The sequence below is a fragment of the Terrapene carolina genome, unplaced genomic scaffold (genome assembly GCF_002925995.2).
Source record: "Terrapene carolina triunguis isolate 2854851 unplaced genomic scaffold, T_m_triunguis-2.0 Scaffold837, whole genome shotgun sequence".
NCBI classification, from domain to species: Eukaryota; Metazoa; Chordata; order Testudines; family Emydidae; genus Terrapene; species Terrapene triunguis.
Window position 1 is genome coordinate 5,291,924 of NW_020665188.1, and position 16,776 is coordinate 5,308,699.

The 16,776-nt window shown below is 42.5% G+C and overlaps 1 protein-coding gene across 5 annotated transcripts in view; it reads right to left on the reverse strand.

Annotated features, from left to right (window-relative positions):
- Positions 1-16,776, reverse strand: part of FARP2 (FERM, ARH/RhoGEF and pleckstrin domain protein 2) — a 242,518-nt gene that overhangs the window by 11,902 nt on the left and 213,840 nt on the right. For all 5 annotated transcript variants that reach the window (XM_024214386.2, XM_024214384.3, XM_024214385.3 and 2 more), the window contains exons 18-24: positions 14,037-14,274; positions 7,991-8,121; positions 7,181-7,249; positions 6,667-6,756; positions 5,851-5,933; positions 2,558-2,676; positions 1,660-1,823 (exon numbers count right to left, since the gene is read on the reverse strand). In XM_024214386.2, coding sequence (XP_024070154.2) covers positions 1,660-1,823; positions 2,558-2,676; positions 5,851-5,933; positions 6,667-6,756; positions 7,181-7,249; positions 7,991-8,121; positions 14,037-14,274 — 894 coding nt within the window. The remainder of the gene's footprint in view (positions 1-1,659; positions 1,824-2,557; positions 2,677-5,850; positions 5,934-6,666; positions 6,757-7,180; positions 7,250-7,990; positions 8,122-14,036; positions 14,275-16,776) is intronic.

Here is a 16,776-nt window from a genome sequence, read left to right on the forward strand (position 1 = left end):
GGATTTCCGCTCCATCCCCATACACGTTAACAGACTTTTCCAGTAGCTGTACTGGCCGCGATTGCCAGGGCAAATTAATCATTAAACACGCTTGCTTTTAAACCATGTGTAATATTTACAAAGGTACACTCACCAGAGGTCCCCTGTGTGCCCTCAGGGTCTGGGAGCACACCTTGGGTGAGTTCGGGGGTTACTGGTTCCAGGTCCAGGGTGATAAACAGATCCTGGCTGTTGGGGAAACCGGTTTCTCCGCTTCCTTGCTGCTGTGAGCTATCTACATTATCTTCATCCTCATCTTCCTCGTACCCCGAACCCGCTTCCCTGTGTGTTTCTCCAGTGAGGGAGTCATAGCACACGGTTGGGGTAGTGGTGGCTGCACCCCCTAGCATGGCATGCAGCTCCGCGTAGAAGCGGCATGTTTGCAGCTTTGCCCCAGACCTTCCGTTTGCCTCTCTGGCTTTGTGGTAGGCTTGCCTTAGCTCCTTAATTTTCACGCGGTACTGCTGTGCGTCCCTGTTATGGCCTCTGTCCTTCATGGCCTTGGAGACCTTTTCTAATATTTTGCCATTTTGTTTACTGCTATGGAGTTCAGCTAGCACTGATTCATCTCCCCATATGGCGAGCAGATCCTGTACCTCCCGTTCGGTCCATGATGGAGCTCTTTTGCGATCCTGGGACTCCATCACGGTTACCTGTGCTGATGAGCTCTGCGTGGTCACCTGTGCTCTCCAGGCTGAGCAAACAGGAAATGAAATTCAAACTTTCGCGGGGCTTTTCCTGTCTACCTGGTCAGTGCATCTGAGTTGAGAGTGCTGTCCAGAGCGGTCACAATGAAGCACTGTGGGATAGCTCCCGGAGGCCAAGAACGTCGAATTCCGTCCACACTACCCCAATTCCGACCCGCTAAGGCCGATTTTATCGCTAATCCCCTCGTCGGAGGTGGAGTAAAGAAACCGGTTTAAAGGGCCCTTTAAGTCGAAAGAAAGGGCTTCGTTGTGTGAACGTGTCCAGGCTTAATTCGATTTAACGCTGCTAAAGTCGACCTAAACTCGTAGTGTAGACCAGGCCTTAGACAAATGTTGAATGGAAATGGCACTCCCTGCTTCCCAAAGCTCAGCAGGGCTGGTTCAGGGAAGGGTACATCGCACAAATGGGAATATGCAGAGGCCCTCTCGAAGGAGAAATAGTTCAACTTTATGAAAATATTGAGAGTAAAGCAGTTTCTAAGTCCAGGGACAATGAACGAAGTACAGTAGCTAATTAGCACCCAATCCCAGGGTTTGGTAGCTCAGGATTGGCCCTAAACTAGAACACCATTGGCAGAAAGAGAAAAATAGCCAGTTCCCTCTGGAGAGGCTGAGGATCTCAAGAAACTCAAGTTAAAAATTCTGTCCTAGAAGTTTTCTAGTTTTCTTTTTACATTTTTCTTCTTCAAAACACTCCCTTGAATAAGAACACTGTGGTGGGGTAGCAACATGTGTACATGTATACACACAGACACACATGCATGTTCAAACATTTATTAACCTTTCACTCACTCACTCTCTCTCTGATCACCACAGAAATGACTAATGGTAACAAACGTATACTGGAGGAAGATCAGGTGGTGAATGATTTGAGACAGACATTGAGAAGTGAGAGCTGTGCCCTATAGGGTACCTCGACGGCCACACTGTGGTCAGTCATGGAGACACTGGTGTTGCGGTACCAGCACACGTGCATTGTAGTGTTGGCACGGTGGTGGCTCTGCCTGTCCAGGGAGCTACGAGAAGACTGTATGTCATCTTCGGATTCCTGCTCTAGAGAGACCTCATCAGAGGATCCTGGGGGAGGAGAATTCAGCGGCAGTTTAAGAAAACTGTGATACATAGCCTGTGGCAGAAACTGGGATTCCTCGGAACGTCTGCAACTTTTTCTTGAACCTACCCAACACTAACAGACATCAGCATGAATTTGTTACACAGCTCCTGAAAGTCTCACTGAACAGATCATTCTGGCTGTCACGATCCAACTGTGTTTGGGATATCTGACTCATAGAAATAAAAAATGCAGCTTGTATTAAAACGCTGAGCATATGTTTTACAATATCACATCCAGAGAAGCATGTGACTTGGAAAGAGCCCCTTCTCACTGTGCAACAGAGAAAATTCACTGAAAAAAGGAATGTCACATGCTTCATCACAGACCACGGTAAAAACACACAGTTTTCAGTCTAGGAGAGGCTGTCAGGAACTTCTTGTCCATCAAAGATACCAGCTTCTATGGACTGGAAAAAGCACTGTGTGGTTAAACAGAGGAATATTCTCCAAAATAAGAGATGGTTAAGGGGATTATGGACCATGCAAAACACATTATTGCTTTGCAACACAAACTTCTATCTGCTGAGTCTCAAAATACCAGAAACATCACTCTAGCTAGGGGAGTCTACTCTAAGGAAAATAAGGAAACAGCACTCCATTAGTATATACCACTTATCCTTCCTGTCTGAGAATTTGGAAGATGCAGAGATCACAGCACCATTTGCATTATGTCAATAAAGAAGGAAAATGCTACTTACTGTTAGAGCGATTATACATGGAGCTTTCCAAAAACGTGTCATATTTCTCACTAGATTTTTTGGCCATTTCAATCGCCATGTTTAGGTCTTCCATCCACTTCCCCATCTCCAGACGGGTACTGCAAAACAAAGAGTGCTGCTGGCTAAGCATCCTGGTTTTGGACTGGGACATAGTGCTAGATTTTTGAATCAAGATGAACTTTGATATCCCAGCATTTTGAGCTACCAAAATATGATGTTTGTTCACAGTTTATCATATAGCAACAGAAGCAGCTTTCCTGACAGGGATTTAAGTTCCACAACTTCAAGTGTGCAAAGTCATAGAAAATTTCACTCCTCCCCATCCTCCTGCCATCTGAAATCAACCTGGGCTTGTTTGAAAAGTATAGAGAACAGTTGCAATGCTCATTGGCCCATCCTGTGCAATGGTAACTTAGTTAAGTTGATCTCCCCTGAACCTAATTCCCTCCAGACATGAGCTATGACACTACTCTCAAGGGAGCTGATGTACCCAAATTTTTAAAACAAAAGCCCTTTAAAAAAACCCAACATTTTCCAACCTATATCATATAGAATAGGAGACATTTGTGGTAACTAACTATAAGGAAAACCTAGTAACCTCAGATAATTATGTGTGGTAACTGCTGGCAAAAGCTGACTTTTTAGTTGGTGACCACTTTACTAAGGAGTACTTGTGGCACCTTAGAGACTAACAAATTTATTTGAGCATAAGCTTTCGTGGACTAAAACCCACTTTATCGGATGCATGCAGTGGAAAATACAGTAGGAAGATATATATACATATGAAGTGGGTTTTAGCCCACGAAAGCTTATGCTCAAATAAATTTGTTAGTCTCTATGGTGCCACAAGTACTCCTTGTTCTTTTGGCTGATACAGACTAACACAGCTACCACTCTGAAACTTTACTAAGTGATTCTTTATGAAGCCTTCTGATGGGGATCTTGCCTTTTAAATGCAGAAAATCAAATTTAGGGCTCAAACATTTAATTACAGATAATTCTGTTAAATATATTGCAGCATGCTATTAAAATGTAAGACACAGAATGGGAGGGTGGAGTAGGGAGAAGTTAGAGTTTATGATTACCAAGCAGTTGAAGACACAGGTTTAAAATAACAGTTTAAAAATCATACACAATCTACTGAAAAGATGAGAGAATGAACAGCAGACCTGTCAGACTCAACTGCTGTATAATTTTAACAACATGTTCTAGGGTTGTGTGCCATACATATTTTGGGATGAAATTACAAGGAATATCATCATTCTTTATATGGGCTTTATGACTTATCTACTTTTTTTGAGATAAGAAATATTTTCAGACTGAAGATCATATTAAAGGAAGGCATCTTAGACTGGGTAGGTAGAATGACACTGAAAATGATAATACTGAAGCATTTGAAGGATGGCACTCCTTTTAAAAAGGATGTCTATTTTAGCTTTCATCTTCAGAGTAAAACAGAGAATGAAGGATGTTGAAGATTTATTTTTATTCCAGAGCATATGGTAACCATTTATAGATTATATGGATGACACTGTGATTACTGGGTAAGAACTTCATAGGTCATATTTTTTATTTTCTGGAATAGTTGCTACAGAGTACATTTTTCCTTTTAGTATCAAGACAAAGCATTTGTTCTTTTTTAAGTTTTAGAAAAATCCTGTCAAACATTTCCAAGTTATGACGGGGTGAAAAAAATTATATACTCTTCTGATTTTAAGCATATTTCAAAGCTGGTTTTTTGGCTCACAGTTGACTAAAAAATGGCTGAACTTCAAAACTGACATTTTCAGGTAAGCTAGCACTCGAAAAGGGTTCGTTTAGTCCTTTTGCTAATATGCAAAATATAAAATAAGTGACTGGTAAGCCATTAAAAACTTGATTTCACAAATGTCTGGCAATAGCTTTTGCTAACATTAGGAGCTATGAAACTAGCTGAATAAAAAAACACTACAAAGAATATGTAACCTTTAGATTAAGGGCTCCAATTCTGCATCACCTGTGCATGCATAACTTCAACTGAATCCCATGGAAATTTTAGATGCACAAGAACTACTGGGGTATGTTCCTAGGAGATTGTAGAAATTGTAAATTAAATTTTACATTTGGAGTATAGAGAGATTACATCTTGAGTATAAAGAAAAACAATAAACCTGAGTGACAGTAAACCAACAAACAATAAACCAATCCAGTTTTAAAAGCATCTTTTTAGCAACAACTATTACAAATTCTGTAGTGAAATACAATGGTTTACCTTACTGTAACATTGAGGTAACAAATTTATATGCTCCAAATCTGGAAATGGAAAAGTTTAGGTTCTCACTAATTTAGCCAGTCTCTTTGTACATCCTGTCCTTTCTACAGCATATATTTATCACCTTAGTGTGAAGTTTTGCCTTGCAAATGTATCAATCCCAACTGCAATCCTTATGTAGGCAAAGCTCACATTGAATTAACTGGAGACTTCCCTCAGTAATAACTAAATAAAGACTGAAAAATTTAGCTTATAGGTCATGTAAATATTCTGTTTTCTAATCACTTACAAAAAAAGCAAATTACAGAGAACTGAATATTGTGCAGAAGAAAAGTTCACTTTTGTAAATCAGTTCTCTGGATTATGTACCATTCCTTCTAGGTCACGTCTTTTACTATCTATCTGAAAGCTGTAATATGAGGGAAAGGTCTTGATTTATTGTTGTGTTGTCCAGCAGGGAGCTGCTAACACTCAATTTTCTAAAAGAGAAAAGGGCTAAGTTGAAAAGAACTTTGTTTACTTTACAAGCCATCCTTGAACTCATCTCATTTCCTGGCTTGTGCAATGCCTCCATTACATCTGCCCAGGAATTCTGCACTTCTTAATCCCATTTTCATTTTCTACATTTTAACTGGGGTTTGGGTTTTGTTTGGCTCTCTAAAATATTTCCATGTTTAGATCGCCAAATAGCATCACTTGTATCTTTCCCCCTTTTCCTGTTTTAAATCAATTGGTTAAAGGCTTTCACTGCAAGCTCAGCCAGCTCATCAGGAAACAATGCACTAGCAATGTCACTTCTGCTGCTGTTCCTTTAAGAATGCATGGTTTGGTTAGATCAAATACTCCTTTCTGTAACATGGCATTAATAAAAGGTCTTTAAATGCTGAATATTTCAAACCTATTGTCAAAACCATGCTTTCCCGAGGGACCATGAAGCACTCCTCTGGCCCCTGCAATCAGCAGCCAAATGTTTAATCCAAGGGCTCTTACCTGATTGTGGCTGGGAAGAAGAAATACATACCTTGCTGCCACTACTATTGTTTTCTGAGCTGAATAGATTGTGAAGCAGTGTGGGACAGACCATTCATTCTCACTCTCTTCCACCTAACATGAAGAAAAAAGGTTTCTCTCATCACTCACTGTGCAATGGTAGGTACCCAAGTTGTTCTCTCTGGTTAGATAGGAACTCATTCACAACACCATGACTTCAGAGTTGCAACAAGTATGAAAGTCAGCTACTTCAAAAGCACTCAAAGTCTATTTTGGTTCTACACTGGAATCTATGTGTTATAGTTCTAGTGCCACATCTGTAGGCTGTGTAAATGCCATAGTCAATGGGGTCAGAAAGGAGCAACTCCAACTAAGGTTCATCTTATTACTCACCGGAGGATCCAGCACTATTAACTGTAAGTCAAACAAAGAAAGAATAGCTCCATTAGAAGAAGGGGTAAAAGAGCTGATATGGCTAGTTGTGAAAAACAACAGCACAGATCAGCATTCCCAGATCAGTCTCAAACAGTCATGCAAAAGTGAAGAGTTAAACAAGGTTTGTCTTCAGATTGCTTTGCTAGTGAGGTGAAAAGAATGAGTGCTTTGTCCGCTGGCATCACACACAGACTAAAGCATGAAAAAGGTCCAGTCCACATCTCCATGGTCTTTGACAACCCTGGCAGTGAGGCTGCTTTCAACAGCCTGGAAGCACCTCACTCCTGACCAGCAGCTGAGACTTTAGTTCAGCATAACTGCATGAAGTGAATGCACCAAGAGGCCTCCGTGCACAGTGGCTTATTTATTTATTTAACCAATGCTGTGGTGCACTTTGAAAGAAACTACTTACCAGCATGCCATGCAGAGGGAGGTGTCCATGAATTTTGAACTGATTGGTACCCGTGACTCCTTTGCTTGTGTACAGCAACATATCTGAGAACTGACAGAGGAAGGAGGAATATAACCTGTATGCTTAAAAAGACATTACTCGGTACCTTTTCCACACAGATGTTTTGTTTAAGTTTGCCATTGTTTGTAATACCTTTTAAAAGCATGAAAATAAAGTTTCTTTCTCTTCCAATTTTGTCCATTTCCATTAAAAACATTTGCTTTGTTTCTCTAATGGAGCTTGATATTAACATGGCTTTTTAAATGTACTTAAATTAAATAAATGGGTGTAAGTAAACAGAAAATGGACTGGATTACTGCTGTCCTCCATATACCATGAGAAGAAACTCAGTGAACTTTTGGTTAGCATGTTGAGCTCCATCATCTCTGTACTGGGACTCAATCCCTGAAAACAGCTTGGTTTGTGGCTATGCCTTGAGGACACTTGATGTGTAGACAGCAAAGGAAGCACTCACCAGAAAGAACATCCTCTGTTGTAAACCTTTTTTAGTGAGCTTGTACAAGCAACCCTCCCGGATAAATTCCTGTGGGGAAAAAGAAAGTTACATCAAGCTTTCCCTTTCTCCAAGTGCACAGAGTTTTGAGGTCTCTTCCTTTTCCCCACTTTCTCCTTGTTGCAAACACCATTTGGAATAAGCGAGAAAAGGCAATTTCTGACAAAAGGCTAGACTTTAGCATACTGGCTACTGAACTAATGCCCCATTAAACCTATAGAACGCTAAACTGTCCATTAGTTCTCTGATGTGCCACACTACCAATATGTGAATCAGAAAAATAATATATCTAGAATCTAAAAAATCCTCCCAAAGTCACGGATACTCAGGGTTAATGCTAACACTGGTACCTACTCTGTTGATGCTCCTCTCATCAATGCTATATTCTCCATATTCTCTCAGGCCATTCTAAAGCAGAGATAAATCAGAGACTGACCCAGCGGACCTAGCAGCGTGGTCATTGTTTGGTGACATAATCCTCATATCCAAGGGCCAACCATAACAGCTCACCAAGTACCTGTTGTACTCAGAGCAGGGCAATGGAATATCAATCTAAGTTGAATTATTTTTGTTTTTGTTCCTTACAGTACCATTACAAGGGGGAAATGTGACCTGGTATACAGACACATATCCTATGAGAACCCTTACAGGCTTTAAGATAAATACATAGTTAAAGTCTGTGACAGGTAAATAAGTATGTTATATAAATGTTGTTCCTAAGTAATCAAAGCCAATAAAGGCTTTAGAAGTTAAGCAAAGAAAGTTACCTACTCTGCCAGGTGCTATGAGGTTATCAATGCCAATCAAGTCATGTTGTAGCTCTGTCAGCTTCTGGAAATTCTCCAGGCGGATCAGGCTGTTTTGGAGCTGAGATGTCATCTCTGTAACCTCCTTCAGTGCATCTGCAGGAAAAGCAACACCAACACAGATCAGGGCTCTGCAGACAAAGCCAGGGGTCCTAGCCATCAATCTATCATCAGTTATTTTGTAACACTCAGTTAAAAGGGCTCAAATTTATGTATGCATTTATTTTTAATCACACAGAGAATATCATGCAACTTCATGGTAATTACATGTTTCTGGAGATTACCAGGTAATTACAATTTATAAATCCAAAAGTAATTACCATGTAACCAATACTTTAGTTTGAAAGTTAGAAAATATGACACTATATGCTATGGCAACTTCTTTGCTACATTTATATATTTAACCAAGCAAGAGTTTCTGAATGAGTATTACATCTTTTCCTCCACAGTTGGAAGCAAGGACTCATTTTCCAACTTGGATTAAAAATATTAAAGATTGTGAAAAGGGAAAAAAAAATTGGGGAATGGCAGAGGAGAAAAGGACTTTTCTATTCAAATAGAACAGTATTCATTAAAGCTATCTATTTATTTCTGCTACTAACAGGTGTTAATAAAATCTCCTATTCTGGGGTGGTGCTTTTGAAGGTGATATTGTTTTCATACAGGGACGATTGTACCAGCGTATGGCAGGAGACTGATAAAGCCCCAAACTAGTGTTTAAAAAACAAACAAACAAACAAAACAAACAAAAAACCTAATTTTAAAACACAAGTGAACTCATGCTTTAAACTTAAACATTTTCCTGCCAGTTTTGTGCTTTTCCATTTAGCATTTTCTATTATTTTTAAATGGTATTGAATTTACTAGACTGTATTAATTTCACAGCTTGAATTTACAGCATTTTAAGCCAAAACATCTTTCTCTGTGGACTAATATCATCACTGTTTAAATGACTGCAGAACGAGCAGAATGAGCAAACCATACTTTTTGTAGGTCCAACCAAAAAACACAAAACAAAAAAACATTACACACAAACGCGCTCTCTCTCTCTCTCACTTTAATTTATTTTCTCTTCAATAGCAAATTTGCTAATCAGTATGTCTGCCCTGGGAAAGGACAGAGTCCAGTCTCCAGAGCTGTCAATCACAGGCTATAATATCAGAAGTACTTTTTTTCCCTCTCCCTTTCCTCTTCTAACTTTTTAAAACTCAATATTGACTAACCAAGACTTTCGGTTTACTTGTGTGAAAGGGGCATTTGAAAGCTATATGTTTACCCAAAAGAGGGAAGAATTACCAGACATGCTATCCAAGAGAATAAATTAGCTGGTAATTTCTGTCTATCAGGAAGGCACTTCTGATAATCCTTTTGTGCCTGAGAAGTGACTGGGGGGCAGTGTGTGAAATGCACATAACCTAACAATATATTTATAGTTAAGGGAAATTTATTTCAGGTGTGTTATCTTAATTTTCAATCACAGCATGCAGGCCCTTTCTCCCAAAAATGTCTTCAATGGAGGCCATAAGGTCTGATTAGCAATGTCCAGTAACCAGACATCGATTCCACAGGTTTCTTCTATTTATGCTGACCTCCTAAAATGTACATGATGTCTAACAGGTCATATTATGCTCTTTGCCATATATGATTCTCTGATGCACACCAGGCTCCATTTATTTAATTTGAGGTCTTTTCCCTGCAGTTTGAATAGCATTTGAGGAATAGTGCTGCTGACTAGCCAAGTTTCTTAGTTCAGTGTAGACAGCTCGTTAAGCACTTCTCTCTTTTTTTTTTTTTTTTTTTGTGATGGCAAAATGATGATAAAAACAGTAAAACTCTGTGGACCTTTAGACATGAAGCCAGATGGAAAAACACAGCACCTCCTCTCCCAGTGGAAAATAGGCAGTGTTTGTAGTTCAGATGCCCTCCTGGCAGGGGTCAAAGAAACAAGGAAACCCATTTTTATAGGCAAAGTGGCAAGATATTTCTTGGAATAGTTAAGATGACTTTTCATTCAACGAAGAAAAAAACAGGTTGGGAAACTTCAGTAATTTGGATGGCCTCAGAAATCCCATCATATATGGTTGCAGCACCAGTTTTCTGTTATTTGAGTCTGTTACATCATAAAGTGCAGACACTGCACTTTCAGGAAACTAGTGAACACTCCCAATTCCAGGCCAACGAGTTTGAATGGGACAATTTGTGGGATGCTGTAATCCTCATGTCCCAGGTTCCACATACTATGTCTGTATCTTATTCACACCCTTGCAGAAGTCATGGAGATGAATTTCTGCCTTGTCATCGGTAAAAAGAACGCCAGCCTGATTCAAATATCCCTTGGCTTTGAGAACTGGCCTTTCATAATCTAGCTGTCAAACTTTGTACAATACTGTGGTGAAGCACTGATTTTTGAGACAAAGTTACATCTGAGAGGTATTAGCTGGATCTCAGATGACCATGTCTACCAGAATCAAAGTCTACAAGCTTTCATAAGATGATTGATGGCTTCCTTTCCTTCAGGAATTTGGGGGTTGGACTGAAGACAATTCTTCACATGCAGAAAAGGTGGTGAATCCTATTACAATTCTGGCAGCTGCTCAACTGCATCCTGAACCTGCTGCTGATGGGGATTCAGCTATCTGCTCTCACTGGTATCACTGTCTTGGGTGGGTAGGTGAACAGTAGGCGAGGGAGGGGTGAAATGGATGCCCTTTGTACCAGCTTCTTTTCTGCTTGTGGTCCCTTTTGCTGATCTGCCATGCTGCAATCAGCTGCTTCTGATGGGCAGCTCACCTGTGCTGGACTGAAACAGAAGTACTTCAGAGATGGTGTTGCAAAGTACCCTGTAGTGGGAAGGTGAGTATCTCTGAGAGTGGCCAAAAGCAGGGGACTGCCTGGAAACATGAGCTCAGTGGCCCAGGAGAAGGTTGCTTCTAATCACACGGGAGATGATCTAAGAATGAGCCACTCTAAAAAAGCATTTTTGAGTGCCATGCCAACAGGGCACCACTCAGAGAAAAGACACTCTGACCTCTACCAGCAGTAGCTGAACAAAGAGATTCCCTGCTCTAAAGGTGCTCAAATGGCATCTGTCTGTAGTACACAGCGAGATGGCGCAACTACTGGAGGAACCAACCAGGGGCCGTCCTCATCTTGACCTGCTGCTTACAAACAGGGAAGAATTGGTAGGGGAAGTAGAAGTGGGTGGCAACCTGTGCAGCAGTGACCATGAGATGGTTGAGTTCAGGATCCTCACAAAAGGAAGAAAGGAGAGTAGCAAAATATGGACCCTGGACTTCAGAAAAGCACAGCAAATATGGCAGGCGACCAGCTTGGCTTAACAGTGAAATCTTCTGTGATCTTAAACACAAAAAGGAAGTTTACAAGAAGTGGAAACTTGGACAGATGACTAGGGAGGAGTATAAAAATATTGCTCGAGCATACAGGGGTGTAATCAGGAAGGCCAAAACACAACCGCAGTTGCAGCTAGCAAGGGATGTGAAGAGTAACAAGAAGAGTTTCGACAGGTATGTTAGCAACAAGAAAAAGGTCAGGGAAAGTGTGGGACCCTTAATGAATGGGGGAGGCAACCTAGTGACAGATGATGTGGAAAAAGCTGAAGTACTCAGTGCTTTTTTTGCCTCCGTCTTCACAGACAAGGTCAGCTCCCACACTGCTGTCCTGGGCAACACAGTATGGGGAAAAGGCAAGCAGCCCTCAATGGTGAAAGACCAGGTTAAGGACTATTTAGAAAAGCTGGACATGCACAAGTCCATGGGTCCAGATCTAATGCATCTGAGGGTGCTGAGGGAATTGGCTGATGCGATTACAGAGCCATTGGCCATTATCTTTGAAAACTCGTGGTGATCGGGGGAGGTCCCGGATGATTGGAAAAAAGGTAAATATAGTGCCCATCTTTAAAAAAGGGAAGAAGGAGAACCTGGGGAACTACAGACTGGTCAGCCTCACCTCAGTCCCTGGAAAAATCATGGAGCAGGTTCTCAAGGAAACCATTTTGAAGCACTTGAAGGGGAGGAAGGTGATCAGGAACAGTCAACATGGATTCACGAAGGGCAAGTCATGCCTGACCAACCTGATTGCCTTCTATTATGAGATAACTGGCTCTGTGGATATGGGGAAAGCGGTGGATGTGATATATCTTGACTTTAGCAAAGCTTTTGATATGGTCTCCCACAGTATTCTTGACAGCAAGTGAAAAAAGTATGGATTGGATGAATGAACTATAAGGTGGATAGAAATCTGGCTAGATTGTCGGGCTCAATGGGTATTGATCAACGGCTCAATGTCTAGTTGGCAGCTGGTATCAAGTGGAGTGCCCAGAGGTCAGTCCTGGGGCCGGTTTTGTTCAACATCTTTATTTAATGATCTGGATGATGGAATGGATTGCACCCTCAGCAAGTTCGCAGATGACACTAAGCTGGGGGAAGAGGTAGATACGCTGGAGGGTAGGGATAGGGTCCAGAGTGACCTAGACAAATTGGAGGATTGGGCCAAAAGAAATCTGATGAGGTTCAACAAGGACAAGTGCAGAGTCCTGCACTTAGGACGGAAGAATCCCATGCACCGCTACAGGCTGGGGACCGACTGGCTAAGCAGCAGTTCTTTAGAAAAGGACCTGGGGATTACAGTGGATGAGAAGCTAGATATGAGTCAGCAGTGTGCCCTTGTTGCCAAGAAGGCCAACGGCATATTGGGCTGTATTAGTAGGAGGATTACCAGCAGATCAAGGGAAGTGATTATTCCGCTCTATTTGGCACTGGTGAGGCCACACCTGGAGTCTTGCATCTAGTTTTGGTCCCCCCACTACAGAAGGGATGTGGACAAATTGGAGAGAGTCCAGCGGAGGGCAACAAAAATGATTAAGGGGCTGGGGCACATGACTTACGAGGAGAGGCTGAGGGAAGTGGGGTTATTTAGTCTGCAGAAGAGAAGAGTGAGGCGGAATTTGATAGCAGCCTTCAACTACCTGAAGGGGGGTTCCCACAGAGAATGGAGTTAGGCTGTTCTCAGTGGTGGCAGATGACAGAACAAGAAGCAATGGTCTCAAGTTGCAGTAGGGGAGGTCTAGGTTGGGTATTAGGAAAAACTATTTCACTTGGAGGGTGGTGAAGCACTGGAATGGGTTACCTAGGGAGGTGGTGGAATCTCCATCCTTAGAGGTTTTTAAGGCCCGGCTTGACAAAGCCTTGGCTGGGATGATTTAGTTGGTGTTGGTCCTGCTTTGAACAGGGGATTGGATTAGATGACCTCCTGAGGTCTCTCCCAACCCTAATCTTCTATGATTCTATCTGTCTGTAACACAGAAGGGAAGCCAAATAAAACTGCAAAAAGAGCTAGCACACCTGAGAAAATGGTAGCCTCTGCAAAGGAAACTCACTGCTAGGCACTTGTCTGAGTGGTGCTAGTTACACTCAAAAACTGGACAGGTAATCTAGAGTTCTTCAATGGAAGCAGAAATATTGAAGAGGGAGGATGGACCGGATTGCCTGTTGTTGACAGTTCTGAAGAATGTCTCCTGAGCTAAATGACAGAACCCAGACGGAACAGTTACAAGACATATCTTCATAAGAAAAATACATATTTAGGCTGAGATTTTCAAGGCCACCTAGGGGATTAAATTTAATAGAAGATGTGTCTAAATCCTATAGACAGCTTTGCAAATCTCAGCCAAGAGAGCTAGATACCTATATAGCTCCCATCTTCATAGTTATGTGAGCAACTGCCACATACATAAAAATAGAAACACTCTCAGCCTGCAGGAGAAACAGCATAGCTTCTAGGTGGCGAGCTTGCTTGTGCATCCAAATGAGAGAGAGAAAGAGAGGGTGAGTTCTGTGTATAACAAAATTTTTGAGGAAAGCTAGGTCAAAGAAAGGAGTTTTGCATTTAGTTCTGAGCTGCAATACTTCTGGATCCACTAAGAGATGCTGAAATGCAAAACTGATATAAAGGAGAGAACAGAATTCAGACTAGCATCTTCACTGCTCACTCACTCCTGCAGTCGGCATAGTCCTGGTGATCTACTGTGTAGTGCTTGCAAAGTCTCCCCAGGATCAGCTTGTAGTGTATCAGCCTCTGGATGGGCTTGAGCAGGAAAGTGTTGAGTGGCAGATAGCAAACCTTCTGCAATTCAAACTCCTTATAAACCATTTCCAGTTTCTTTAAGCACTTAGTTGCTTTCTCCAGTTCTGTCAGGACCTCATCATGTTTCTGCAAGTAGCTGGTAAACTCCTGTTGGATCACAAGAGACACAGGAATGACTAGAAACTGGGGGGAAACCCTTAACATGGTCTAGATTTGACCAATGGACATCAAGAAACACTAGCATCCCCTTGTCCCTCATCTTCAGTTTTATTTACAATACTGAAACATGAATAATATAAACAAAATCTGCATATGCCCTGACTGTTGGTAAAAATAAACATTTGCAATACCATATATCGTAACTGCTCTATTAAAAATCTCTAATAAATATATTCATATATGGTTGGCTGGCTTTTGTTCTCTGGAGAGAGCCATTACTTATACTTCATAGGTGGCGTGGATAGCACTGCCTATTATTAAGGTTACCTGACACTTCCCACTCCAAGACCCCGTTTTCAGTTGCTTATAACTTTGCCAAACTTTAACTGTTTGGGCTGAAATTTTTCCTGCTGGGTGTCTGCCTCAGGCTGAATTTTTTTTTCTGGAAAATTTCAATCAAAACAGTTTAGCTATTTCTGACGCCCAGGCAGAGTGGAGGAGGAAGCCATCTGACTCAAATGCAAAGGGGACAAGAGCCAGACTGGAGGGAGGGAAAGGAGTATATTGGTACAAGAAGACAGTTGTGACTGGTACTGGTTGGGCAAGGAGATTGAGAGTGGGAGCTGGGGAACAGGATGGAGGGGAGGCTGGGAGACATTGTGGGAGAGACCAGGAGTGGGTGGGAGGAAACTGGGAGCCAGTTTGCGGGAGGAACTCTGAGATTAGACAAGGAGCTGGAAAGCGAAGGCGAGACTAAGATTGGCTGTATAAAGGGACTGGGACTTGAAACCAGAGGGGGGTGGGGTGGGGAAAATGGGTATTGGGGGCCAAGGAGACAGATCAGACAAGAAGCTGGGGGAGAACTGGGATTGGCTGAGCAAAGAAACTGGGATAAGGAGCCAGGGAGGTGATTGGGGAGACTAAGATTGGACGAGGAGCCCAAGGAGAGATACTGGGACTGGGAGCCAATGGTGGTAGTGGGGAGACATGGACATGACTGGAGGGCAGAGGTTGGGTGGGGAAGAGTGGAAAGAGATCAGACGAGGAGTTGGGAAGAGAGAACTGGCACTGCCTGGGCAAGGAAACAGACTGGGAGTTGGGGTGGGGGTGAGATTGGGACTCTGACAGTGAGCCCAAAAGGGAGAGACATGGTGGGCAAGACAACTGGGACCGTGATGAGAAGCCTAAGGTGAGGAAACTGGGACAAGGAGCCAGGGGTGTGGAAGAGATCAGACCTGGGACAGGTTGCAGGGGATGGGACAGAAGGGGTCAAACTTGAGGGGGACCGGAGAAGACAGAGAACACTCCCCTCCCGAGCCTGAAATAGAACCCAAGATTCCTGAAACTCAGCCTATGCAATTTGCCTCCCTTGTGTGTATGCATTATGATAAAGTCTTTAATTATCTGTTCACATACTATTTTTTCCACAGAACACCTGCCTCATTTGGTGCACAGGCTGGGTCTGCTCTGGTGATGCATCAGCACTGTATGGCAAAGGAGGCTGTTGTCTGTAGGATCCCTGCTTCATTTGTTGCAGAATTTGTATGGTATGTAGAGATGAGGCATGGAATTGTAGGGGGAAAAAGGAGAGTCTCATGGTTAAGGCATTTGAAGGCTGCCTTGGGGAACTGGATTCTATCCCTGCCTCTGACACAGAGCTCCTATGTGAAGCTGGGCAAGTCACTTAAACCAAACTATTCATAGGTGATCATGGATGGCATGTTCTTCATTTTCTGGGTGCTTGACTTGAGACCCTGGGATCTGGATACAGAAGTGCTAAGCACTCAGGTGCAACTGAAGTCAATGGGAGTAGTACTTTGAACATATAGCATATAGTTTGTCTTTCTCGCAGAAGGTAGAATCAACTTCGTTTGTACGAAGTGCAAGCTGGTCTCCATATTGGAAGAGAAGATTAAAGGACTAGAGACCCAAGTGTCAACCCTGCATTGCATCAGAGAAAATGAAAACTTTCTCGACAGAAGTCAGTGTTTGGTACTGCAGGCACAGCATACTGAAGAATCAGAGAGGGCAGTGCAGAACAGGGAAGAAAAGTGGTAGCATGCGACCTCCAGAAGAAGAAAGAGGAGAACCCATGTACCCCCAATCTAGATAGAGGTAAGAAACCTTTTTCAGGCTCTCTGCACAGGTACTACGGCGGAGAATGGTTTGGAAGAGTCATCTGAGGGAAGGGATCAGAAGAAGACCCCATTGACCACAAGGCATGGGATGTATTGTCCTAGGAATGGGGGTTCCACGACCACCACTCCCAAGAGGAGATGACAGGTGGTGGTGGTCAGGAACTCCCTCCTAAGGGGAACGGAGTCATCCATCTGCCTCCCGTCCAGACCAGGAGACTTGAGAAGTGTGCTGCTTGCCTGGAGCTAGGATTCAGCATGTGACAGAGTGTCTGCCGAGACCAATCAAGCCCTCAGACCACTTACCCCTTCCTACTTCTCCACATGGGCATCAATGATACTGCCAAGAATGACC